A 27302-nucleotide genomic window follows, 5' to 3' on the forward strand; every position below is an offset into this window, starting at 1 on the left:
TCCAGATTTAAAAATTCTCGCTGTAATTTAGGACAGATATACGAAAATAGGGGTCCATAAAAAAAAATATTTCTTCAACACCGATTGTGAATTCATTAAAAGTATAACGAGACCGTACACACTGCAATACAGTGAATAACAGAAGGAAAATGTGTTTTTTAAAACTTACCTGACGGGTTGTTTATCACAAACATTTTTAAATAACATAAAATTTAAAATTGATGTCGAAACTATTGTGATATTCGAAAAAATACAAACATGATGTCTTTTTCCTTGTTTTAGTCTTTGCAAGTATATATATATATATATATATATATATATATATATATGCGATGGGACGATTCCAATATTTTTCCCGATTCCGATTCTTTATAAATCTCTAAATATTTAACTATAAAATTGTAATTTTGTCCCGATTACTGTAAAAACACATTTTAAATATGCATATATTTTCTTAAACGTAAAAACACACTTGTGAGCGGGTGATCTAGAGATTTTAGTCTTACTGGAAGTTTAAATCAATAAATATTTATTTTTTTATTACTACAAGCAGTGGAAGATGTTTTTATAAAAACAAAATCAAATAAAAAAGATAATTCAAGGAATCGGTTTTGGCATCGGAAAATAGGCTCCAATTTTACCGATACCCGAAAAAGTTCTGATTTTTCTGAGTTCCGATTCCAATTAAACGTCCCAACACTAATAGGTAGTTAATAAAACATGTTAAAAAACACTTTGAAAAAGAGTTGAAAACATATTTAATCCCTACCCTCTGATGAGAAGTATTTCTTTGAAACTCCGTGGATTAATGACTATCCACTTATTTAGTGTTTCCTTTTCAAATTAAATGTTTTTAACTGTTTTTCAAAGTGTTTTTTAACAGGTTTTATTAACTACTTGTTCTTATTATAAGCTCTGTTTCCTATTTGGTTTTATCGAGATTTTACATCTGGTTGAGATTACTTTATAAATATTGACTCTTTAATATTTATAATATACTTTAGATTTGCCATCTTGGATTATCTTGGTAAACTTAATTGTAATTCTTATTTCATTATATATATATATATACATATATATATATAAAAAGTTTTTTAATTTTTTTTCATAATATTATTTTGTATTCCTGCACGTCACCAATTGAAAACGAATAAAGAAAAGTTATAAGCTTTTATACTTTTCGTATTTTTTATTCATATATATATATATATATATATATATATATCCTAGTTGGCTGCCTGGCATTGCCCGGTCATAAGATATGCAAAATTATTTAAATTAATGGTGCTTTCTTATTATAAACAGAAATACTGTAGATATTAAATGTAATGTTAAATTCCTTTTAAAAAAATGGAAAGAAACTGAGAGCTGTGCATGGTGAAATGTGTCTAAACATCTGATATTTACCTCTCTCCCATTGCAAGAGGATGTGACACAAGGTAGAAAAGTGGGAAAATGAGTCTGTGTTCCAAAAAGAGGAGCACTTCAGCCCTGCAAAAATATGCCAGAGTAACCACGTCAGCATTTCTCGGTGAGGGCTCCTCAGGCAAGGCAACAAGTGATAAATTTGCACCTCCCGAAAGCTGAGAGGCAAGGCTTAGGAGGATGAACCTCCTAGGACTATACAGAACATTTTGCATCAGTCTGACAGCAAAAAGGGTCCTGGATATGACCTTAAACTATATTTGATGGTGAGGCCCCGCTTGTGGGCTTTGGGGAGTGTGGAGCAACCCTTTAATTGCCATTGCTCCCAGGTCCACTCTGACCTGGAGTGATAGTACCTGTTAGGGTCCCAACTATGGGTTAAATAGAAACCGACTTGAAAAAAAAACAAAAAAACCCCGAATATATTCTATTAAAAAAATTTTTTCTTCAAAATAACTGGATTTGGCTTTAAATAATCTGAAAAGGGTTGATATATATATATATATATATATATATTATTCCTTAATTAGAATTCATTTTTTTGAGATGAGCATTATATGTTAATTTTAAGCGTGCCAGAGGTAAGTGGTCAAAAATGTGGTGAGACGACAACTATGGATGGCAGTGATGGCTGAGAATGCAGTTAGAAGATTCGAAGTTCCTATCCGTCGCGGTTACCACCAGAGGAAGTTGGCCGAAATGTTGTGAACCAATAAAAAAATCCAAAAACAACAACTAATAAAGATGAGACTAATAGTCCGAAATAAAAATAAAATTAACAGGGTTGATATGCCGTAAAACAAAAACAACCAAGCAACCGACAGCAAGAAGGCGACTGAAATGGCTTAGTTTCTAGCAGACTGATTATTGAGGTTGAAGCCTCGACTAACGTTAACAGACAGAAATACAACTTTATTATAATAGATGTAAAATACTTTATTATAATAGATGTAAAATAATTTTTTGCGAATCATTTTAAAAAGTGTTACCTGTTTTGCAGCGTCGTACATAGCGTCTTGCAATAACGGACTGGTATAGACATCAAGTTTATACGTGTAATCCACGGCATAATCCATATTAAGATAAGCCACTCCTCGAGTGAATAAGACTTTCATATGTTCCTGAAAAATAAAATAAAATAAAAAATAAACTAAAAACTAAAAATAAAAACAAATATGCAAAATATAAAAACTAAAAATAAACACAAAAAAATAATAAAAATAAACACACAAAAAATAAAAAAATAAAAATAAACACGCAAAAAATAAAAAATAAACACGCAAAAAATAAAAAATAAACACGCAAAAAATAAAATAAACACACAAAATAAAAATAAAATAAACACACAAAAAATAAAATAAACACACAAAAAATAAAAATAAAACATAAAATAAACACGCAAAAAATAAAAATAAAATAAACACAAAAAATAAAATAAACACACAAAAAATAAAAATAAAAAATAAAATAAACACGCAAAAAATAAAATAAAATAAACACGCAAAAAATAAAAAATAAAATAAACACACAAAATAAAAATAAAATAAACACGCAAAAAATAAAAATAAAATAAACAGACAAAAATAAAATAAACACACAAAAATATAAAAATAAAAAATAAAATAAACACGCAAAAAATAAAAATAAAAAATAAAATAAACACGCAAAAATAAAAATAAAAAATAAAATAAACACGCAAAAAATAAAGAATAAAAACTACACAAAAACTAAACATGAAAAAAAATAAAAGCAAAATAAACCAACAGTCATCTTTGAAAATGGTTTATTACACCAAAAATTTCAGAAAAAAAAATATACTTTCAAATTAAGCCTACAAAATGTTTTAAAAAATGTGGCTAAATTCCGATTTAAAATTCACACCAAACCGTGCACATCGTTTTCAGACTTTCAACAACACTGAATGTATTCTGAGCCGTCAGGGTTTATATCTTCAGACAAATAAAGAGAAAAAAACCCTAAAAACATTAATCATTTTTGAAAAAGGTGTATTACAAGATCGTCAGAAAAATAGTTGAGTGTTTTTTGTGACAGTTTCGTAAAGGGGGGGGGACTATAGATTAGAGCTCAGACGAGCACATGCCATGAAAATAACGATAGAGTAGAGGCCTGCTTGCAATATGTCTTCCGTGGGAAAGAGGTTGCAGGGAGGAGAAAAGGACATCACCTACTACATTTCAAAGCCGATTTTGCACTTTGTCAAGGCAGGATAAGAGCTCTGAGCGGTTCCTACCCAGATGTGGCAACAGTACTCGATTTTAGGATGTACCTGGCTCTTATACAGATTGTATGTGCGTGAGTTTGTTCCTTATAGATTCTGAAACAGCTGAGCCTATCTTTTACAAATTTTACACTAATCTAATTTATGTTTGGAGTTTAGTTGTTAGTTATTTTCTGGAGTGGTAAAATGATGCAACCACTGCGTAGAATTTGGATTATTTAAGGGGACGGCTCAACAAGAACTTGTTTGCATTGGACTTGAAGGCTACCATATTGTAATTGGCTGGGAAGCAGGCCAGTGGAACAGTATCAAGGGGGGACCATAAACTGAAGCTCAGACAAGCATTTGCCATGAAAATAACGACAGAGCAGAGACAAGCTCGCAATGTCTCTTCTGTGGGGAAAAAGGTTGCAGGGAAGAGAAAACGGCATCACGTAGTGTTTGGAACTCTATCAATCAGAATCCCAAGAACTTGGAAGATAATTCCAAGAAAGATTATAAATATACCAACAACACAGCAATTCGAGATGAATTTGGACAACTACATCCTCTTTTGTTCAAATTTTTGCCACATTTTATGCTTGTTGGTCCCCCAACAAAAGAAGGCGCACCTGTAAATTCACCCTCGTCCGTTCGTCTGTCTGCACCTTTCTCAATAACTACGTCTTGGAATTTGAAATTTTGCACAAACATTAAACATGATATGAGTAAAAAAGTAACAGAATTAATTTTTCAGGAAAACTCCAGTTGCCCTCCCCCTAGGGGTGCCTTTCGGGTTAAAATGGCTAAAATTGACACTTTTGTGCTTAATCAAAAGAAAATTGATGCCTTGGATTTTTATAAAACTTTCTGAAAAGTTGTAACTAACTGATTTCTATATAATTTTGTTTGTCTATACTTCATGATAACTCTTGGGTGTGCCCCAGGGGTTCTTTTAGGGCTAATAAAAACCACTCCATTTTTGGGACTATTTTACCATATTTGTCCAAAATTTTCTGTGTATGTCTATTTAGCAGTTTTGCATGGTGCTGAACTCAAATTTAAATATGTTAAGGCCTTGGGGACTTTTGGGGCTAAATGGGAAGGGGCACATGATGAACTTGGTCATTTCTTTTTTTGCATGGTGCAGAACTCAAATTTACATATGTTAAATTTCACCAGGATTTGACGCCCCCTCGGGACTTTCGGTGCTAAATGGGAGTTGGGGGGGGGGCAAATGCTGAACCTAGTCATTTTTTTTTTATGCCTCGTTCACTATGCACCCACGGGGGATCATGCATGCTTCACTTGATTTATCTCTATCTTTACCATTATAGGTTTTGTATGTGCGTGAGTTTGTTCCTTATAGATTCTGAAACGGCTGAGCCTATCTTTTGCAAATTTTACACAAAGCTAATTTATACGTCTGGCAGTGTTCTTAGATATGTCTTGTATAGAAATTCCTTTGTTAAGCATCGAAAATATCCAATCTTAAAATTAGCTTTTCTTATAGATAAAAAAAAATAATTTTTACAGGGGAATATTTTATGTTACACCAGCAAGTGAGATAATAAAGTTTCAGCAAGTCATTTCTTAAACACAGATTTATTATAATCTAAAGATATAGCTTAGTGGTAGATCATTTAACTACAGATCGAATGATCACCTGTTCAATCCCGGGTGTATCTCACCATTTTATTTTCTATTTTCTTTTTTTTTTTTTTGCATGGGGGTCACCACTTATCAAGGCCGAGCACCTGCCATGGAAATAGCGATAAAACAAAGACAGGCTCGCAACGTCTCTTCTGTGGGAGAGAGGTTGCAGGGAAGAGAAAAGGGCATCCCCCACTAAGCCACAAAGTTTATTTTGTACTCTGTCAAGGCAGGATAGGCTGTTTTTAGCAGCTCCTGCCCAGATGTGGCAGCAGTACTCCATCCTTGGACGTACTTGGCTTTTATACAGATAGAGAATTGCATCAGTAGTGAGATATCTTCTGGAGCGGAAGAAGGATCCCTCCATTTTCCCAGCGTCTCTGGCAACAGATTTGATGTACATGTTTTTCTTATTAATGAGTTCAATTTATGACAAAAGAAAAGGTACCATTTAAAATCACTGTAAATCATTTCTTCGTTTGCATATTTTAAAACTGAACATTAATCAGAAGTGACTTTTCCAGGGCATTCATCATCAAGTGCAAATATTAGCTGACGTGATATTGTAAACAAGGACACACATAACTTGATTATCATTTTTATTTTTTTATTTTTTTTGCGAATTAGTCAGTCAGGCAAATTATTCTTCGTAATCTACATATATATAAAAGCGAAAATGTATGTATGTATGTATGTATGTTCGCTTTTTGTGTATGTCTGAGAAAGTCTTTTTTCCGAGAAGCGATCGGAACTTTTTATATCACATCTAAATCATAATATCTATGAGTTAACAACGGGAGTTGCCTGTCTATTTAATTTGCTCGACTTTGAAAAGATAAATATTTAACAATTTTCGATTGCCGCATGTGCATTAAGCTTTTTCGTATAATAATAGCGAAACTAATTCTGGCGGCATTTTTCCGGTTGCGATCGCCGGAAACGTCCGAAAGCAATCAGCTCTGATCAATGTGGAGTTTCTCCTTGTATCAGACAATTGCTATTCGATTTGGACAATCCCCTTTTTATGGGGAGCTGGTTTTTCTCACAACATCTTGGGGAAACAAAAAGAAATAAAAAATCCTGCCCCGCAGTAAATAAAAAACTGCCCCGCAGTCAAAGTTGACCTCATTAAGTCATTAAGTACGGGCACCTGCCAATTCTTAATACTTATATAAATTCAAACATATTTCCGTTACTATTTCGTGGTGGCCCAGTGGTTAACGTCACACGTTTTTTTTTTTTTTTTCACACTTTAATTTCCAACTTCGACTCAAGTGTTCAGATTCGATCCTTCATACTTACCTACCAAAACTTTTTTTTACTTTAACCCCCCCCCCCCCCCTGGACACAAACACCCGGGTGTTTTGATTTACCACACATCTCCAAACACCCGGGCAATGCCGGGTACCCCCCCCTGCTAGTCTATCATATAAATGTTTAAATGTATGTATGTATGTATGGTTGCATGTCTGCTTAAAACTTTTGACAGAGGCGACAGATTTTCACAAGATTGGTATTGTTTTAAAGCTTGATCCTTTGGACGACAAATATCGAAAAATTGGCCAAAAACATTAATTCCTTCACCCTCAACTGAGCACTTTTTACAAGGAGGGGGGTCGCGTTTTTTTCTGATATTTTTGAAAGTCATACCCTCTTTTCAATTGACTTTGCCACTTCCAGTTTTGCGATGGACGCAACGGCAAAGATGTCACGTTTTTTTTTTTTCACATTCTTTTCCTCCTTTGCGGTACAGGTTCAAGCCTACCTACCTCCAAACACCTAGGCAACGCCGGGCACCCAGGCTAGTCTATAATGATACATACACAATCTGCATTAATTAAAATATCATGTGTAAGCGTATTGTGCGACTAGGTAATGCCAGGCGAGCAACTTGTATTTTATTAAATAGTTGCTATTGCATTGCATGTAAATTATATTTTATTAAATAGTTGCTATTGCATTGCATGTAAATTATATTTTATTAAATAGTTGCTATTGCATTGCATGTAAATTATATTTTATTAAATAGTTGCTATTGCATTGCATGTAAATTATATTTTATTAAATAGTTGCTATTGCATTGCATGTAAATTATATTTTATTAAATAGTTGCTATTGCATTGCATGTAAATTATATTTTATTAAATAGTTGCTATTGCATTGCATGTAAATTATATTTTATTAAATAGTTGCTATTGCATTGCATGTAAATTATATTTTATTAAATAGTTGCTATTGCATTGCATGTAAATTATATTTTATTAAATAGTTGCTATTGCATTGCATGTAAATTATATTTTATTAAATAGTTGCTATTGCATTGCATGTAAATTATATTTTATTAAATAGTTGCTATTGCATTGCATGTAAATTATATTTTATTAAATAGTTGCTATTGCATTGCATGTAAATTATATTTTATTAAATAGTTGCTATTGCATTGCATGTAAATTATATTTTATCAATCTATATAGCCATAAAAGTGAAAATGCATCTGTGTCTGTGTACATTTCCCTATCAAACTACTCTGTCAATTTTAGGTCTAGAGACTCGAGATTTGACATAAAGAGCAATGAGATTTAGAAAAATCTTTTTAATCGGTTGTCAGCCAGAAATTTAGATGTCAAGGGGTCAAAATTCAATGATTTAACCTTTGAAAACTCTACGAAACTCCTCCACCAATTTTGGGTCTAAACACGTGAAATTTTAGATGTAGGTTCCTTGGACATGGATCAAACTTTTTAACTTGGTTTCAGCCCAAAACATTAAGGGGTAAAAATTCGGGTCAAAGTTTAAAAAAAAATTTGACCTCTCAGCCAATTTTTGATTAAAACATTTGAAATTTTACATAAAGTGTATTCAGACATAGGGCAAGATTTTTAATTAGCTGAAAATTTGGCTGCCAAGGGGTAAAAGTTCAAAAGATTTAACCTTTGCGGTCTCTAGCAAACTATTCAGCCAATTTTGGGTCTAAACATTTGAAATTTTACATAAAGGGTATTCAGACATGCAGCAAGCTTTTTAAATCAGTTTGTGGGCAAAAATTTGGCTGCCAAGAGGTCAAAGTTGAAAGAGTTGACTATTGCAGACTCTACCAAACTCCTCTGCCAATTTTGACACTTGAAATTTTAGATGTAGGTTACCTGGATAGAAACTCTTTAATATATATATATATATATAACTACTTCATTGACTCACACAAATTTAATATACGAAAGTATAGATTTATGCGTAAACTTTAAGTATTTACTTCAAAAGTGCTCAATACATAGGTAGAGCTAGTTAGTAATTTATAAAATATATATGGCGATTAAGCTACACTGAATATTCTGCGTTTCATCCACTGTAGGATTCGTCAGGCTTATGCGCATAAGCCTGACGAATCCTATAGTGGATGAAACGCAGAATATTCAGTGTAGCTTAATCGCCATATATATTTTATAAATTACTATATATATATATATATATATATATATATATATATATATATGCACATAAAGTTATGAACAGTACATAGGGCCCGAGCAGAGCTGGTTGAACTGCTAGTATATAATAAATGCAATAAAAATTAATTTTCTGCACTTTTCAGAATCTCTATTTTCTTGTTTCCTTAGTATTATATATTATATCATAACACTTAAAAATAATTATTTCCACTGTTTATAGGATATCAATATGCAGACGAAATAGTTCTCCCCCTCTGCAAGAATTTAGACCCCAGGATCGAAAAGTGGGATTGAAAAGTCAGCACCCCCCGAGGAGGGCATTCTAACCTGCAAAAAGTGTCTGAGCAGCTCCATCGGCACTTGCGGGTGAGGGTGCCTCACGTGATTTGCAATAAACTAAACCCTTCTCAAAGAGGGAAAGTAAAGCCTGGGAGGGTGGACCTCTTAGAACTGCACAGAAGTAAAACTCCCACCGCGAAATCAACAGGGATCAGATCATTACTGGAATGGTCTAATCTTTGTTGATTTTTTTTTGGGGGTGGGGGTGTCGAAGATGAAATAAAAAAATGTACTTACCTCAACCCATTCTGTAGATCCGATTAAACCTTGCTCTTCACCGCCCCATGAACAAAATACAATCGTTCGTTTTGGCTGCCAACCTGCAATCAGAAAATGCAGTACATTTTCGTTGGAGAACCACATCTCGAGCATTTTGCAGTTAACCTATATATCTATTTAATCATAAAACTCAGATCAGCTTGCTTGGGTGTTTAAACTGTTCATCCGGTTTGTGACTTCTGGTTTCAAAAAATTTGTCTGCTTCTCTATTTCATAGCTGTCCTTTCTGAAGTCCAATATTAAAAGCAACTACTGCTATTCAAAAGCACGTTACAGTAAAACAAAAAACTACGATTTAAATACAAAAAATACAATGTATCTATCTATCTACCTCTATCTATCTATCTATATCTATCTAATTATAAAACTCAGATCAGCTTGCTTGCTTGGGTGTTTAAATCGTCTTTCTGGTTTCCAGTTTCAAAAAGTTTTCTGCTTCCCTATTTCATGGCCGCCCTATCTTATGTCCGATATTAAAAGCCACTGCAGCTATTCAAAGCGTACACAAGGTCAACACTATTGTTTTGTTTTAACTTATTTTAACGTGTTTTCTTTACAAATAAATATAATTTAACCCCGTTGAGTTAAAAAAAAATTATTTAAATATATATATCTATAATATATAACTATAATCATATTTATAACCACATATACTGCTTTTAGTAGTGCTCCTGTAGATTCTGACAATTTAGTTTTTTCAGGCCTTACTTAAAAAATAGTTTCTCTTCAATGAAGGGGTGAGGTAGAAACTTGGTTTTAGTGGTGCTTTTAGTAGGGCCTCCTTAATTTTAATTAGTGTTTACAGTAGTGCTGTGTGGCTCTGTCGGTGGGGCATTATAATACGCCGACTGCCCCCCTGCAGAGGGTAAAAGTCCCTCAATGGGGGTCCTGGATATGACTTTAAACTATATCCAGTGGTGAGGCCCCAACTTGCGGGCTTTGGGGAGTGTGGAGCCACCCTTTAATTACCATTGCTCCCAGGTCCACTCTGACTCGGAGTGGTAGTACCTGTTAGGGTTCCAACTATGGGTTAAATAGAAACCGACTTGAAAACAACAAATATATTCTATTAAAAAAATTTTCTTCAAAATCACTGGATTCTGCATTAAATAACCTGAAAAGGGTTGATATGCCGTAAAACAAAAACAACAACCAACAGTAGTGCTGTGGAGGCTTTCTGAGTTTTATCTTTTTCACTCCTCACTTAAAAAAAATTTCGCGCAAAGGTAATTTATATGTCTGGCAGTGTTCTTAGATATGTTTTGTACAGAAATTCATCCGATAAATAACGCAACATATTCCCCTGTAAAAATTCTTTATTATAAGAGAAGAAAGACTAATTTTAAGATCGTCAAGCCTAAATATCAGTCTTGCTATTCTTCTCATCAAAGGACAGAAATTAGCAAATTCATTAATATATAAATATTAATTAATTTTTATATTAAATTGAAGTTTATCTCTGATTATGTCGGATGAACATTTCTTTTATTGATTATATATATATAGTAACACTTTGTTGAAATTCAAAGACTTACTTTTCTTTTTTATAACTCCCACTGCTCCTCTCTCTATTTTACTCTGCCTTACTGTTCTCTACGCAACGTCGTCACACATTATGGTACATTATTTATTTATTTATATATATATATATATATATATACACACATATATATATATATATATATATAGAGAGAGAGAGACAGACAGAGAGAGAAATAAAAAGGAACAAACCACGTTATGTGTTCATCAATGTGTCGTCTTTATTTTGAGATTTCCTCCAAAAATAAAGATGAAACGTTTTGTTCCTTTTTATTTTTTCTATTTTGTCGGAATACTATTTCCATTATTCTCATCAGACATCTATAAATATAAAAGCGAAAATGTTTGTGTGTGAGTGTTTTCGTGTATGTCCAAGAAAGGCTTCTTTCTGAGCACCGATCGGTCGCCTTACAACTTCTTAAAACTTTTTATATCGCGCCTAAATGATAATATCTACGAATTAACAACCAGGGTCGCCTGTCTATTCAATTTGCCCGACTTTCAAAAGATAAATATTCAACAATTTTCGATCGCCGCATGTGCATTAAGTTTTTTCGTATAAAAAAAAAAAGCGAACAGATTCGCAGTAAATAAAACACTGTCCCGCAGTCAAAGTTGACGTTATTAAGTCGTCAAAAACGGGCACCTGCCATTAAACGTCGCACGTTTTTTTTCACACGTTATTATTTTCCAACTGCGCGTCAAGGCTTTGTTTTTTTTTTTTTAAAAACAAACACCCGGGACACCCGCCCAACGATTTTTCTTATTATTATTTACCCAAAAACACACACACCTACAAACACCCAGGCAACGCCGGGTACACCCTGCTAGTCTATAATATAAATCTCACCTGTCTGTTTAAATGTATGTATGTTTGTATGTCTGTCTAAAAATGTTCCACAGAGGCGACGGATTTTCACAAGAGCAGTATTGTTTTGAAGCTCGACTCTTTGGATGACAAATATCGTAAAAATTAGCTAAAAACATCAATTTCTTCACCCTTAAATTTACAAAAAGGAGTCGCTTTTTTGCCGATATTTTCAAAAGTCATCCCCGTTTTTCGATCGACTAGCTTTAATGTAAACCATCGCCACTTCCGGTTTGGCGATGGATGGAACGGCAAAGATGTCAGTTTTTTTTTACACGTTCTTTTCCTCCTTCACGGTACGGGTTTGAACCTGCTTACCTCCAAACACCCAAGCAACGCCAGGCACCCAGGCGAGTATATATATCTCGTCTTTCATTGATAATTCTCTCGCTTGTAAGTCGATCAATCTCTTGTAATTATCATATTAATCACTTCCTAGAATTTATTTAGAGATTAATACTTGATTCTGACTATCTTTATTTTTTTTTTTGCTTTATTTCATTATGAAAATACTTATTCTGGTGAGGAAAACTTTTAGTGTGGAGACATTTTCCCTTATTGTTGTGCTTACCGTTTTTGACCATGCCTCCCATAACCCGTGTGATCTCTGTGAGTGAGGCACTTCCGGATAGTGGATCAACGGCACTGTACACCCAAGAGTCGTGATGGTTTCCCAACATAACAAACCGATCTGCAATCAATAAAAAAATAAACTTTAATAAAATTTTAAAGCTAAAAAAAAAAACAAAAAAAAACAAACGAGTGCTTATTCAGATAGCCACTTATAGTGATAAACAAAAATGAAGAAAAACTTTTAGGTGCTTCTACACTATTGGGACGAAATTTCGTAAATCGTAAAACTGAATTTCATATGAAAACAATGGTATCTACGTATTCCTCGTATTTTTAAGATGATTATATCCAAAAATTACGAAAATCGATAAAGTAGAAAATTATTTATTAAAGAAAATAAAGAAAGAAAAAATGATTCGACTGCATAATTTGGAAGCTAGTATTGTAACTTATTAGAATTAACAAAAAACTCCGTAGAAACCGTTGTTTTTTTTGTCTGAAAACTCCATTTATCAACTACAAAATCTTGTGCCAATTCTGTAGAAGCACCCAATTTTGTTCTTCATTTTTGTTAATATTGTTTATGTTCTGTTTGTTTCAAAAAAGTAGAATTATGGAGTAAGTATATGGTTTTATTACGTACAATACACATGTTTGGGGCGCTTCTACACTATTGGGACGAAATTACACATTTCCAAATACTTGCAATAACGTGATGGACAGTTAAAATTACATAACTTTTGTTAGATGGTCAAAGAGAGATAATCCATAAATGGATAAATGCAGAATTATCTCCCTTCCATCAAAAGATTAGTTGTGCCTGGCAGCCAGGGGAGACTAGGAGAACAGACTGGGACATTTAAGATGGCCGCTATAGACTATCACTTCCTCAATCGTTCATTACGAACATTTAAGTTTATGTTATAGTTAAATAAATAATGTATTACAAATGCATTCAGTGTTGATTATAATTCATACCCTTTCAAGTATCGGTTTTACCAAATAATCACAAACACATCAATGGCGACGATGGATTTGGATTTTAACTCACAGAAAAACATAAACGCACATGGTGTCAGGTTCTAAGAAGCGATTTACGCCTCATGCCGCGATTTTCCTGAGCAAATTTCCACATTTTTTTTAACAAAAAAAAAGAAAAAAAAAAAGAAAATTCAATAATTTTTTTTTTAACACAAAAAAAAAAAAAAAGAAATTTCAATAATTTTTTTTGAAAAAAAAAAAAAAAAGGAATTTTTCCTTAAAATATTTTTTCTTGCTGAAAAAAAAAAAACAGGAATTTTTCTTTTACAATATTTTTTTCTTGTTGAAGAAAGAAAAAAAAAAACACTCCACCTGCCATGGATCTAAATATGCTCGAGAGAATCCTTCAATCCCAACAAACGGAATTTTTAAAAGCCCGGAACAGTCTTATTGAAAATCTGACAACCCAGTTTAACAAGCAAATTATAAACTTACCAAAATCAAATTCTCTGGATTCCATAGCAAGCACGATAACGGAATTTTTGTTCAATCCGGACTCAAAAGAGACATTCAACGCTTGGTATGGCCGTTGGAAAGATACGTTTGAAAATGAATTCGCATCCATGGACGACTCCTGGAGAACGCGTTTACTGTTACGGAAACTTGGCACAGTCGAGCATCAACGGTATTCAAACTTTATCCTACCCAAAAACACTGGAGATTTTACATTTGATGAAATCATAGCACAGCTATTAGAAATTTTTGCTGAGTCAGTATCTTTATTTAATATTAGATACAATTGCTTGAAATTAAAGAAAGATGATACGGACGATTTGATAAAATATGCGGGAATTGTAAACCAAACTTGCGAAAGTTTTCAGCTGAAATCGCTGACTGAGGATCAATTCAAGTGCCTCATCTTCATCACGGGATTACAATCACCCCAGGATGCGGACATCCGCACTCGTTTATTGTCCATGATTGAAAAAGACAAGAACATAACGATAAGACTTCTGACCACAGAATGCCAGCGGCTAACAAATTTAAAACGGGACACAGCAATGGTGCAACAACAAACCCCATCTGTTTCAAATATAAAATCAGTAGAGAAAAACTCTATTGGAAAAACCAAAAAAAAACCAACGCCCTGTTGGTCATGTGGGGAAATGCACTATGCTCGTTTTTTCCCATTCAAAAGACACATATGCCAACATTGTTCGCGTCGTGGGCACAAGGATGGATTTTGTGGTAATAACCACAACCCTTCTAAACACAGAGGCAAAAATCACAGAAAAACTCCAGGGCGGTTCCAGAAAGCCTCATCAAATTCAATTTTTGCCACTTTCAATGTGAATTTTGAAGCTCGGAGAAAGTACCTAATTGTTGAAATAAACAACAAACCGGTGAATTTTCAGTTTGATACTGCTTCGGACATCACTCTAATTTCACGCCAAACATGGGAGTTGTTGGGAAAACCAACACTTAAGACAAATCATGTTGCTTGTGGGGCATCAGGAAAAAAATTACAATTAACTGGTGAGTTAACATGTAATGTCGCTTTTCAAGAAAAGCAATTTTCAGGTGTGTGCTATGTTTCGGAAGTGTCAACACTGAATCTTCTTGGACTAGATTTCATTGAGGAATTGGACCTTTTTAATGTTCCCCTTAACACAGTTTTCAGTTCCTTCAACATTAATGCTGCCACAGATGCTGAAACACATTTTAAAAACTTGCTCAAAGCAAAATTCAGCAAAGTTTTTCAGGAGGGTCTTGGGCTCTGCTCGAAAGCTAAAGCAACTCTAAAACTGAAGGCAGACGCAAAACCAGTCTTCAGACTAAAACGGCCAGTGCCATACGCAGCTTTAGCTACTGTGGAGAAAGAATTGGATCGTCTTCAACAAGAAGGGGTTATCCAACCCACAAATTATTCATCCTGGGCAGCACCTATTGTCATTGTAAAGAAGGCAAATGGCAAAGTACATTTATGCGCGGACTTCAGCACAGGGCTAAATGACCAACTTGAGACACGCCAGTACCCACTACCAGTACCAGAAGATCTGTTTTCAAAACTTAATGGTGGGACTTGTTTTGCAAAACTGGACCTTGCAGACGCATATTTGCAAATGGAAGTTGACGAAGATTCCAAAAATCTTCTCACTATTAACACCCACAAGGGACTGTTTCAATAAAACCGCCTTCCATTTGGGGTCAAGTCAGCTCCAGCAATATTTCAACAAACCATGGACACCATGCTCACAGGATTGCCAGGAGTTTCTGCCTATATTGATGACATTATTGTGACAGGTACATCTCAAGAAGAACTCTTATATCGCCTCACTTCCATGCTGGAGCGAATCCAACAATATGGATTTCACTTAAGACCAGATAAATGCAAATTTTTCCAAACTTTTGTGAAATACCTTGGATTTATATTTGAAAAAAATGGCCGAAAACCAGATCCGGACAATATCCAGGCAATAAAGCATATGCCAGCTCCAAAGGACGTTGCAACATTACGCTCTTTTCTTGGACTTGTAAGCCATTATGGTTCATTTTTACCCAAACTACATAGGTTACGGGACCACTAAATGATCTTTTACAAAAAGATACCAAATGGAACTGGTCCAACGCCTGCAAAGAGTCGTTTGAGAAAATTAAAGCACTCCTCAGTTCAAATTTATTGCTGACAGACTATGACTCATCTTTGGACATTACTGTTGTGACAGATGCTTCAGACTACGGAGTCGGAGCAGTAATATCACATATTTTCCCTGACGGAAGCGAAAAAGCAATTGCACATGCATCAAAGTCTTTGACGCCTACGGAACAGAAATACAGCCAAATTGAGAAGGAAGCACTTGCAATAATATATGCAGTCAAGAAATTCCATAAAATGTTATATGGCCGACATTATACTCTGATCACAGACCACAAGCCCTTAATAAGCATTTTTGGTAGCAGGAAAGGAATTCCGGTATATACAGCAAACCGATTGCAAAGGTGGGCAACTATGCTGCTGGACTATGACTTTTCTATAAAGCACCAACCAGGGAGCAAAATCGGCCAGGCAGATGCGCTATCAAGACTCATCTCTTCCCATCAGAAAGTAGTAGAAGACACAGTCATCGCTGCTATATTGGTGGAACCGGAAGTCATGCCTGGACTTATTTCCACGGTAAGATCTTTACCGGTCACTTCAGAGATGATTCAGGAGGCTACAGCTGAATACCCATTACTACAAAAAGTCAGAAAATTTCATCTTTCAAGCTGGCCAAAAACATGCACCAACCAGCAACTTCAACCGTTTTTTCAGAGAAGATCATCTTTATCCGAAATTAATGGAACACTTCTTTTTGGAGAACGTGTGATTGTCCCATACAAACTCCAGAACAAAGTTCTCAGACAATTCCACTATGGACACCAAAGAATAAATCGGATGAAAGCTCTGGCACGTGGCTATGTGTACTGGCCAAACATGGACAAGCAACTAGAAGAACTAGTAAGAACTTGTGAAAAATGCCAAATGGTTGCAAAATCTCCTCGGAAAGCAACACTGCAGGCATGGCCTACTCCAGAAATTCCATGCTCACGACTACACATAGACTTCGCAGGACCAATTAATGGACAAAACTATTTAATATTGGTTGACGCAAGTGGCCAGAAATCTCCCAAATGAATTATACTACTTCCAACGAAACGGTAAAGAGACTTCAAGAAATTTTCAGCAGATTGGGTGTTCCTGAAATTTTAGTTTCTGACAACGGTACTGCATTTACATCAACAGAATTTACAAATTTCTGTAAACAAAACGGTATCCAGCACCTACGATCTCCACCTTTCCACCCACAATCTAACGGCCAAGCCGAACGCTTCGTAGACACTTTTAAGAGAGCACTCTGTAAGTTGAAGAGGGAAGGAACTACTCGAGAGATCATAGAAACATTTCTAAGTAGCTACAGAGCTACACCAAACCCAAATTGCCCGGAGGATAAGTCTCCCGCCGAAGCTTTGATGAACAGGAAGATGCGCTTACCAATGGATGCAATTCGTCCATCACCAAAGAATCACCCCAAGAGAAACAGGACGATGGAAAATCAATTCAATCGTCATCATGGAGCAAAATCACGTACATTCCTACCAGGACAAGCCGTATGGGCAAAAGATTATCGAAATGGTAAAGAAAAATGGACACAGGGTCAGATAGTACGTCGCTCTGGGAAAGTCATGTATGATGTGGATGTACAATCATCTATTTGGGTCAGACACGCAAATCAACTGCGTCATTCATACCTTCCAAAGAGACAATCAAATGACATTCCACTGAATATTTTACTGGACACATTTGAATTACCTCAGAGTGTTCCCGCAGCATGCAGGAAACAAAACAAGGCTAAGAAGGACGGTCCAACACGAAGATCACAACGAAGGCGCAAACCAACCTCAGTCCTACAAGTGGACCCACAGCAAACATCTTACAGACATCATCTTCAAAGGGGAGGTGTTAGATGGTCAAAGAGAGATAATCCATAAATGGATAAATGCAGAATTATCTCCCTTCCATCAAAAGATTAGTTGTGCCTGGCAGCCAGGGAAGACTAGGAGAACAGACTAGGACATTTAAGATGGCCGCTATAGACTATCGCTTCCTCAATCGTTCATTATGAACATTTAAGTTTATGTTATAGTTAAATAAATAAGGTATTACAAATGCATTCAGTGTTGATTATAATTCATACCCTTTCAAGTATCGGTTTTACCAAATAATCACAAACACATCAACTTTAAAAATATATTTGGAAATTCCACAAAAATTATAGAAATGTTGTGCTCCTCTGATGGACAAACTTTTACTTCTTTGGGGTTTATATTAATTTCAAAATTAAAAAAAAATCAAATTACTTCTTAGATCAGACGTGTTTACTCGGAGAGAAATTCTCTTCAGAAACTGTTATCCAAACTAACGTATCTCTGGCCAGGTCTTTATTCATCCCTCAAGTCTATTTTCATTACTTCCTCTCATTGATAAGAGATTGTTCAATGTCATTTTGAAAATATGGAAGCTTTATTGACAATTAAAATGGTTTCTTTAACACAAGCAATTAGAATTTCGTCCTTCATTTTTGTTAATGTTGTTACTGATTATGCTCTGTTTGTTTCATTAAAGTAGAATTATGAAGTGAGAATATCATTTTATTTATTTATTTTTTTATTCATTTTTTATTTTTTTTATTTATTTTTTTATTTATTAAAAAAAATTTTTTTTTAAGGAGAAGGACAAAAAAACAAAAAAACAACATTACCAATGTTTGGTGCATTTAAACCAGAAAGCCAATCTATCATTCGATCTTGCCAAACTTTCACAAAAAAAAAAACACTCGACTAGTTACAACATTTATATACAGTTTCCACACTCTCTAACTGTGCATAAATCTAAATGCAGATTCTATGAACAAAGCTTTTTTTCTCAGAATTGCCTGCCTGAAGAACACTTTTCTGCTGGCCTACTTCCCAGTTGAATACAACATGGTAGCCATTTATGCATTCATGGCCTGAAAATTTCACCTCTCTGTTGCAGATATTGACGGTGTAAGATTCTAAGAAAGCAACTCTTGTCATGGACGTGAGTCAGAAGCAGAAGATGCGTCATTGAATTCCTGACAAAAGCGCATTAAGAATGGTGGTGACTATGTGGAAAAATAAATTCTGGATCAAAAACGATCACTCGTTTTAATGGTACCACTTAACTCTTTATAGCTTAAAAAATAGGTTTTATTTTTGGAACTACCTTTGTATTAATGGACTTAAAGAAGTAAACAGATGTGGAAAAAAATGTGCCTGTTCTTTTCCTGTTAGCCATATGCACAAAAAAGAGGTTTCAGGTTCAGCGTAGTATATTTCATCTATAATTCTTACTACCTTAGTTACCATTATGTAGTCCTTAATTTCTAATGGAACTTTCCACTTTTCTGCTTACTCTAATTTCATGTGGAAAACACCACAGTTAATTTTGTCTTAGAAGAAATGCAGTTTCTGCTTTATAGAAAAGCTTACCATCACCACTTTACTATATTTTTGCCAAAATATTTTATTTGATTTTGTTCGCTCGCGATTCAAGTTCAAATTTCTAAAAGGGCACTGCTCTGAATATTCAAAAGGAAATACTTTTGAAGGGAGATAACTATGTCAACCCCGCACTCCATTCTCTGCCCATGTTTCTGCTCTGTGAAACAGCCTAATAGAGGTAGTGATGCTGGTTATCGTAATCATGATTAAACGTTCAGACAACATTCCTTCCCCATGGCTTGTTGCACTTTTCTATTTTTGCCAATAAATTTGATTTGGTGCAGCTAATGAGTTCAATTTAGCTGCTGCTGCTAATTATCTATTGCCGTTTGCATTAAGACAATATCTACCTGATGCTTTTGATTCAAATCAGCATACAAGCAACCTTAACTCGTCACCATAACATCTTTTTTTTTTTTACCCCAAACAAAAAGCCTATCTGGGATCTTGTCTAACAGGGGATCATGGGAAGTTGAGCAACAAGATGTCTGTTCACATTACATTTAAACTTCTGCATGTCAGTACAGTATGGTGGCTGAAGTGTGGTGTCTGCACAGATGCTGCATTCAAATCAACTGTCCTTAGTCAATGGAGAGGGGAAACCCTTTTATACCAAGGCAATTTTATTTTTTGCAGAATCCCCTTTTGAGGGGAGTTGGTTATCTCCTGAATTAAACCAACTTTGTGTCACATTTTGTTTCGTGGGAAACAAATAACCAGTACAGTCAGGGCAGCAGGAAACAGGAACTGAATTCCAAAGTCTAGCAGTCTTGGAGATGAAACTATCATCAGATCACCAAGTGCTTTCCTGCACTTGGGGACCTCAATAGTGAAGGGGTGGGGTTTTGCTGTATTTACTTAGTCGGGAATGTGTGTCAACAAGGAACAAGTGCTACGAGTTTATCAGAGCAAAGACACGGGAATGCAACACTGCGATGATTGTGATTTGTGCACAATCAGTTTGTATTATATAGTACAATCACGTTGATAAACCGGTTCCTGCCAGATCACCGAAGTTAAGCAATGTTGAGTCTGGCCAGTACCAGATGGGTAACCATTTTGGAAGGCTAGGCACTGTATGTACCGTGCCAAGTTATAGAAATTTGTAGATTGGTATCTGGAGACGCATTAATTTACTGGGAGAGATGCATCCCTAGTCTTAGTTAAGACATGCACCGAGGAGAAGGTAACTCTTATGACGTCGGAAGCAGGACGTTTTATGGCCATGGAGGAGGATGAATCTCTAGCAGATCAACGGTTCTATGGTATTAAGAGTTGCGTCATTCGAGTACAGCTAAGCGGATGATCTAAAGACAACAGATAGATGCAAACAGGTGAGTCAGATGCCACAGCGCTGGGGATGGCAATGGTAACCCACCCCATGTATTCTGCCAAGTTCGAATCATGTGATTTCTTCAGAGGAATCGGACCAACAATTGACCCAAGATTATGGAGAACACGAACCATGATTTCATGTATGGCATGGAAAAATGCCACGATGCAAGAAGATTATTTGAATTATTCGGGCTATTGTTCTTATTTTGGCATTAGTCATTGAACAGATGACATTAAATTAGTCATTGAACAGATGACATTAAATTAGTTATTGAACAGATGACATTAAATTAGTCATTGAACAGATGGCATTAAATTAGTTATTGAACAGATGACATTAAATTAGTTATTGAACAGATGACATTAAATTAGTCATTGAACAGATGACATTAAATTAGTCATTGAACAGATGACATTAAATTAGTCATTGAACAGATGACATTAGTCATTAAACAGATGACATTAAATTAGTCATTAAACAGATGACATTAAATTAGTCATTAAACAGATGACACGAGAACGTTACCTGGTTCTTCGCTGCCTTTTATGTATCCAATTACATTCCACGTCGTAACTAATTTTTCCTCGTTGTTTACGCTGAGTTTAACAGTCCTGCAAAAACAAAAGAAATATTTATTAAAGAGATGTAGTTTGCTTAAAGCAGTATGTGTCATGTATATATAGTAATTATATCATATATATTTAAGGAAGGCTATAATAATGCAATAAATGGAAAGTTGCTAATATTGAGAAGAGAAGACAAAAACTAGTGATTTTATATATAAACTAGCAAAAGTACCCGTCTTTGACTGGATTAAAAAAAAAATGGACTCTAATTTATGAAAGTATGATAGGTTATGAAAAGGAAGGGTTGTAAAGAGATAGCTTCAAATTTTGGGGCTACCAAAAAAAAAGCAAAATATGATGAAAGTAAAAATACAATAGATAAACCCCATAATTTATTATACCATACCTGTTCACACTGAAACACTTATCACAATATTCTGTGGATCTATATTAAAAAACCTTGTTAAAATTTGTGACATATTTCCATTCTATGAAGATCAGGCGCGAACAAAGACCCCATAATTTTATTATACCAGATTTCTTCAAACTGAAACATAATTATCAAAGTATACTTACGCAGATAGATATGAAAAGTCTTTATATAAGTTTGTGCCTAACACACACACACACAGACCTTCAGCTTTATATTATATATATATATATATATATATAAATAAAATAAAATAAAAATTACAATTAAATTTACCAAAATGATCCAAGATGGTAAAATTAAAGTATATTATAAATATTAAAGAATTAATATTTATAAAGTTATCTCAGCCAGATGTAAAATCTCGATAAAACCAAATAGGCGATAGAGCTTATAATATGAGCAAACAGTTAATAAAACATGTTAAAAAAACACTTTGAAATGAGTTAAAAACATATTTAATCTGAAAAGGAAACACTAGATAAGTGGATAGTCCTTAATCCGCGGAGTGTCGAAGAAATACTTTCCTTCTCATCAGAGGGTAGGAATTAGCAAAATGCGGGATCGGATTTTGCATGCAAAAGTATTTGATTAAACAACAAGTAAGTCAAAGATCTTACTTGATAACAAAATAAGTTAAGCAGAGGGAATATGGTGAAGAAAAAGGTGATTACACGTGAATGGATAGTCTGGTGGAAGATAAATATCCAGTTACGGTAAAATCCAAATGTATAACTTCAAGAAAGTTAAAAGAATTTCCATTTGTACAAGTAAAATCCAAGGAAATCCCGTAATGCAGATCCCGCATTTTTCTAATTCCTACCCTCTGATGAGAAGGAAAGTATTTCTTCGAAACTCCGCGGATTAAGGACTATCCACTTATCTAGTGTTTCCTTTTCAGATTAAATATGTTTTTAACTCATTTCAAAGTGTTTTTTTTAACATATTTTATTAACTGTTTGCTCATATATATATATATATATATATATTCAGGTTTGAGGTGTTCAAAAGTCAGAACTAATGAAGACAACGAGGTTGTTAAATAGTGCTCAATAAAAAAAGCAAAATATTTTCTTATTGCTTGGGGTAAACAGCCATCTGTTTCAGTCGTTTCGACCATATGTAACTGTTTACCCCAAATAATAATAATAATAATAATATATATATATATATATATGTGTATATATATATGTATAATAATTATTTATCTTCCACCAGACTATCCATTCACGTGAACTCACCTTTTTCTTCCCCATAAATAAAGACCTAGCCAGAGATACGTTAGTTTCGAAGTCAATTTCTGAAAGCCGTCCAACACATGCCATCATGTAAAAACAGGTCATTATATAATGATATTACTCACCATTGTTTGTTTGTAAACCCTGGGCCTATTCGATATTTTATGGGTAACTTTCCTCTCCATTCGACAGGGGCTTCATCACCAGTTAAGTTACTGAAAAAAACAAAAAACATTAAAAAATCTAGATATTGCAGTATTGCATGAAATTTAAACAATACGTATTAGACATCCAAAAACTACTAGCAGGGAGAGCCAACGTTGCCCGGGATTAAATGATGACCAACGAATGCTCTACACCATATTTTTATTGTCATCAAAATCATTTAAATAACCCATTTTTCAATCAAATCGATTGATTACCCGATTTAGTTGAGGACCCACTGTGGTGCACCTGGAGGAAGCTTCACATGTGCCACTGTACAATCCATGCTCTTTACCAATGCAAGTTATGAGAACAGGACCATTGCCAGCAACCTAAGAATGCATCGCTGCATTGCCACAAATAATAGGGACATGCCCAGGGTGGTGAAAAAAAGTTCCTGCCACGGTTATGGTTTATTTGAGACTGGAGATATTAATAATTGTACCCTATTTCCAAATAGAGGGGAGACTAAAACTTGCTGCTATGATTTCAAATGATCTGAAATAACAAGGGGAGACTTGATTCCAAATATTTCTCATATGTTATATCTCTCCTCTTTTAGAAATAGGCTACGATTATGAATATCTCCAGTATCAAATAATCTTTATACACTGTGAAATTTACTTTATGTATTAAAACTAAAGAAGAGAGATGTAACATATGAGAAATATTTGGAATCAAGTCTCCCCTTGCTGTTATTTCAGATCATTTGAAACCATAGCAGCAAGTTTTAGTCTCCCCTCCATCAAGGCCAGAGGTTTTGGGGAAAAATCAGATATTTTGTAATTCATATGTAAAACTAGGAAAACAAATGACTATGATTAAAATATTGGTAAAGGTACAGTATCTTTGCACCCACGAAAAATCCGTTAAAATTACCAATATTATGGGTTTTAGAGGGTGCTGAAAACGAAAACAGCAGTTAAAATCCCAGGAAACGAGTAATTTCAATGATATAGATAAATTATGGTTTTAAAAAGTGGGGGATCACTTTTCTATATTAATTTAACGTAAAATAAACACCCACTTCATTGCCAAGGTGGCCATAAAGTAGGTGCTCATTTTACGTTAAACTGTTACTGTTGTCTCCTCTGTGGCCTTGCCAGGCCGCTAATATAGATATACCACCTCTTTTGACAATTTTATAAGTTCCAAATCTTAGCAACTACAGATCAGAATTTAACAAATGAAGGCTCGTTGGAAAAGTAATTACTTGAATTGTGTAGTAGGCTATATATATGACATTTTCCCTTAATTTTTTTTTTTTTTTTTTTTTTTTTACACAGTGATCACCACTTATCAAGGCCCGGAAGCCACTCAGGGATAAGGGTTATTGTAAGTACATCACGTTAGTGAGGAGATTTTATGAAGTGTTTAATTAGGGGAGCGGTTCATCAGGAATTTGTTAACATTAGACTTGAAGACATCCAAGTTGTAGTCCGGAGGGAAGCAGGCAGACGGAACAGAGTTCCACAGGCGTGCAGTTCTAAGAAAGAAGCTTTGCTCATGAAATCCGCGTTTTGATTTAGGCACAGATAATGTTTCAATCATAGCCATTTGTCTTCATAGTTTTGCATATGAATTACAAAATATCTGATATTTCCCCAAAACGTCTTGATAAATGGGGAGACTAAAAAGTTTCAAATTATTTGAAATAACAGCAAGATTTGATTCCAAATATTCCTTATGCGTTATATTTTCCTCTCCTTGGTTTTCATACATAAAGTAAATTTCACAGTGTATAAGGATTATTTGACACTGGAGATATTCACAATCGTACCCTATTTCTGAAAAAAAAAACGGGAGATATAACATATGAAAAATATTTGGAATCAAGTCTCCCCTTACTGTTATTCAGATCATTTGAAACCATAGCAGCAAGTTTTAGTCACCCTTTTATCAAGGCCAGAGGTTTGGGGGAAACATCATATATATGACTACTTAATTTACTCACATAAAATTAATATACGAAAGTATAAATTTATGTGTAAACTTTAAGTATTTACTTCAAAAGTGCTCAATACGTAGGTAGAGCTAGTTAGTAATTTATAAAATATATATGGCGATTAAGCTACACTGAATATTCCGCGTTTCATCCACTCTAGGATTCTTCATCTATATATATAAAAGGCAAAATGTGTGTGATCATTTCGTGTATGTCTTCAAAAGGCTTCTTTCGCACGTGCTCCCGGGTTCGTTACTATCGCTTAAAACTCTGTATATGGGTCCTATATTATAATATCTAGGAATTAGAAAAGCGCGTAGCGTATAGATTTATTTACGTCGACTTTTATGAGATTCGTGCGATTTCGCTATGTCCTCTGTTTGTCGTGCATTTTAGTATAAATACAGTGAAAAACGTTGTGTTCTCGGCCTTCGCTGCTTTCCCCCTCCACTTCTCACCGTCATCTGGGGGAAGTGAAAACTAAAAATAACGCTCGTGCGATGACCTCATTTAGCGTCTTCCTGTCAATCAAACTTCTTTTAGCTTTATAAGCTTTAACTTAACATGCTAATCTATTACTCGCACTCGTGGTCGAGACCGTTAAGTAGTTGCTATTGTTTTCCACTTCCGGGTTCAATCCCTCCTCCCGACCAAACGTTTTTTTTATTACTTCGCTTATTCTTTAGTTCCCCCCCCCCCCCCCGCCTCCATACGCAGGTTTATTTATGCCATTTTTTTTTCGTTTTGGTTTTGTTTTTTTTATATCGTCTTTTTTATAATATTTAAGCAGTATTATTAATTACCCCCCCCATAGACACACCTACAAACACCCTGGTAACGCTGGGTACCCCCCTCCCCCCCACCGCTAGTGTAAAAAGAAAACAGAAAAAAAAAAATTCTGGGGAAGAAACTACTGGAGTAGAAGGCTTTCTTATATTTAGGGATCTCTACTGTGTAGGGGTGGGATTTTGTTGCTTCTTGGGTTTGTTGGGGGTATTTACATCACGGGGTGTACAAGTGCTTGTAGTTCGTCGGAAGAATCCTAGAGTGGATGAAACGCAGAGTATTCAGTGTAGCTTAATCGCCATATATATATATATATATATATATATATATATATGAATGGAAATATGAAAAAGAATACGAAAAGTATAAAAGCTTATAACTTTTCTTTATTCGTTTTCAATTGGTGACGTGCAGGAATACAAAATAATATTATGAAAAAAAATTTAAAACCTTTTTTTACAGGTACATAATTTTCGACCGATCCTTTAAATGGAAAAAATTAATTAATTATTTAATTAATAAAAAATAAAACAATTAATAATAAATAAAAAAAAATATATAAAAAAATATATATAAAAAAATAAATAAAAAAATATATAAAAAAAATAAATAAAAAATAAAATATAAAATAAAATATAAAAATTTTTAAGGGGAGAGGATGGCCGGTATCCGCAAATTCAGGATAAACAAGTAAGTATGTAAGTAAAAGCATATAGTAAAATATAAGTAAATATACATACAGGATATAGATGTGTATGTAGATTGATATATTAGATAGATAGGAATATTTAAGCGCTAAAACGAAAATTACAGATAAAAAACCGGCCAAAGAAAGAAGAAATAAAGAATTAAAATAAAGGATTATTAAGTTATAAAGTGTTAAGAAAGTATGTAGAAAAAAATATTAACCTTTTTTGTACCAATGTTCCTTAAATGGGACATAGTTTTCAACATACTATAGAAATTGCAATTTTGCTTTAAATATAACTATAAGAATAATTTATAAAGGTTTTCATAAATCTGGAGTAAAATGAAGCTACTTTAATAGAAATAACTTATAAAAATTGAATTTAAAGCAAAATTACAATTTCTATAGTATGTTGAAAACTATGTTCCATTTAAGGAACATTGGTACAAAAAAGGTTAAGAAAGTATGTAGAAAAAACGATAAAGTTAAAGAAAAAATTATATATCTATCTGAAAGGTTAAAGTAATAACTATGTAATTTCAAAATTACCATAATTAGTGTAGTGAAAGTCATCATATATATATATATATATATATATATATATAACCACATATACCTCTTTATATATATATTGTTTGATTAAAATCCAAGATGGCGTCATGGTAAAATATAAAGGTAACTGCAGCTGCTCTTCCAAATTTTTGCATTCTCACCATGTCGTATCA

General features: G+C 34.2%; 1 protein-coding gene across 7 annotated transcripts in view; it reads right to left on the reverse strand.

Moving 5' to 3' along the window:
* Positions 1 to 27302, reverse strand: part of LOC145263231 (N-acetylated-alpha-linked acidic dipeptidase 2-like) — a 544830-nt gene that overhangs the window by 31615 nt on the left and 485913 nt on the right. For all 7 annotated transcript variants that reach the window (XM_080120318.1, XM_080120321.1, XM_080120317.1 and 4 more), the window contains exons 10-14: positions 23080 to 23169; positions 21246 to 21331; positions 12339 to 12458; positions 9319 to 9401; positions 2415 to 2546 (exon numbers count right to left, since the gene is read on the reverse strand). In XM_080120318.1, the coding sequence (XP_079976444.1) occupies positions 2415 to 2546; positions 9319 to 9401; positions 12339 to 12458; positions 21246 to 21331; positions 23080 to 23169 (511 nt within the window). The remainder of the gene's footprint in view (positions 1 to 2414; positions 2547 to 9318; positions 9402 to 12338; positions 12459 to 21245; positions 21332 to 23079; positions 23170 to 27302) is intronic.

Source organism: Euprymna scolopes, chromosome 38 (genome assembly GCF_053919585.1).
Source record: "Euprymna scolopes isolate OS-2025 chromosome 38, ASM5391958v1, whole genome shotgun sequence".
In the NCBI taxonomy this organism is placed as follows: domain Eukaryota; kingdom Metazoa; phylum Mollusca; class Cephalopoda; order Sepiida; family Sepiolidae; genus Euprymna; species Euprymna scolopes.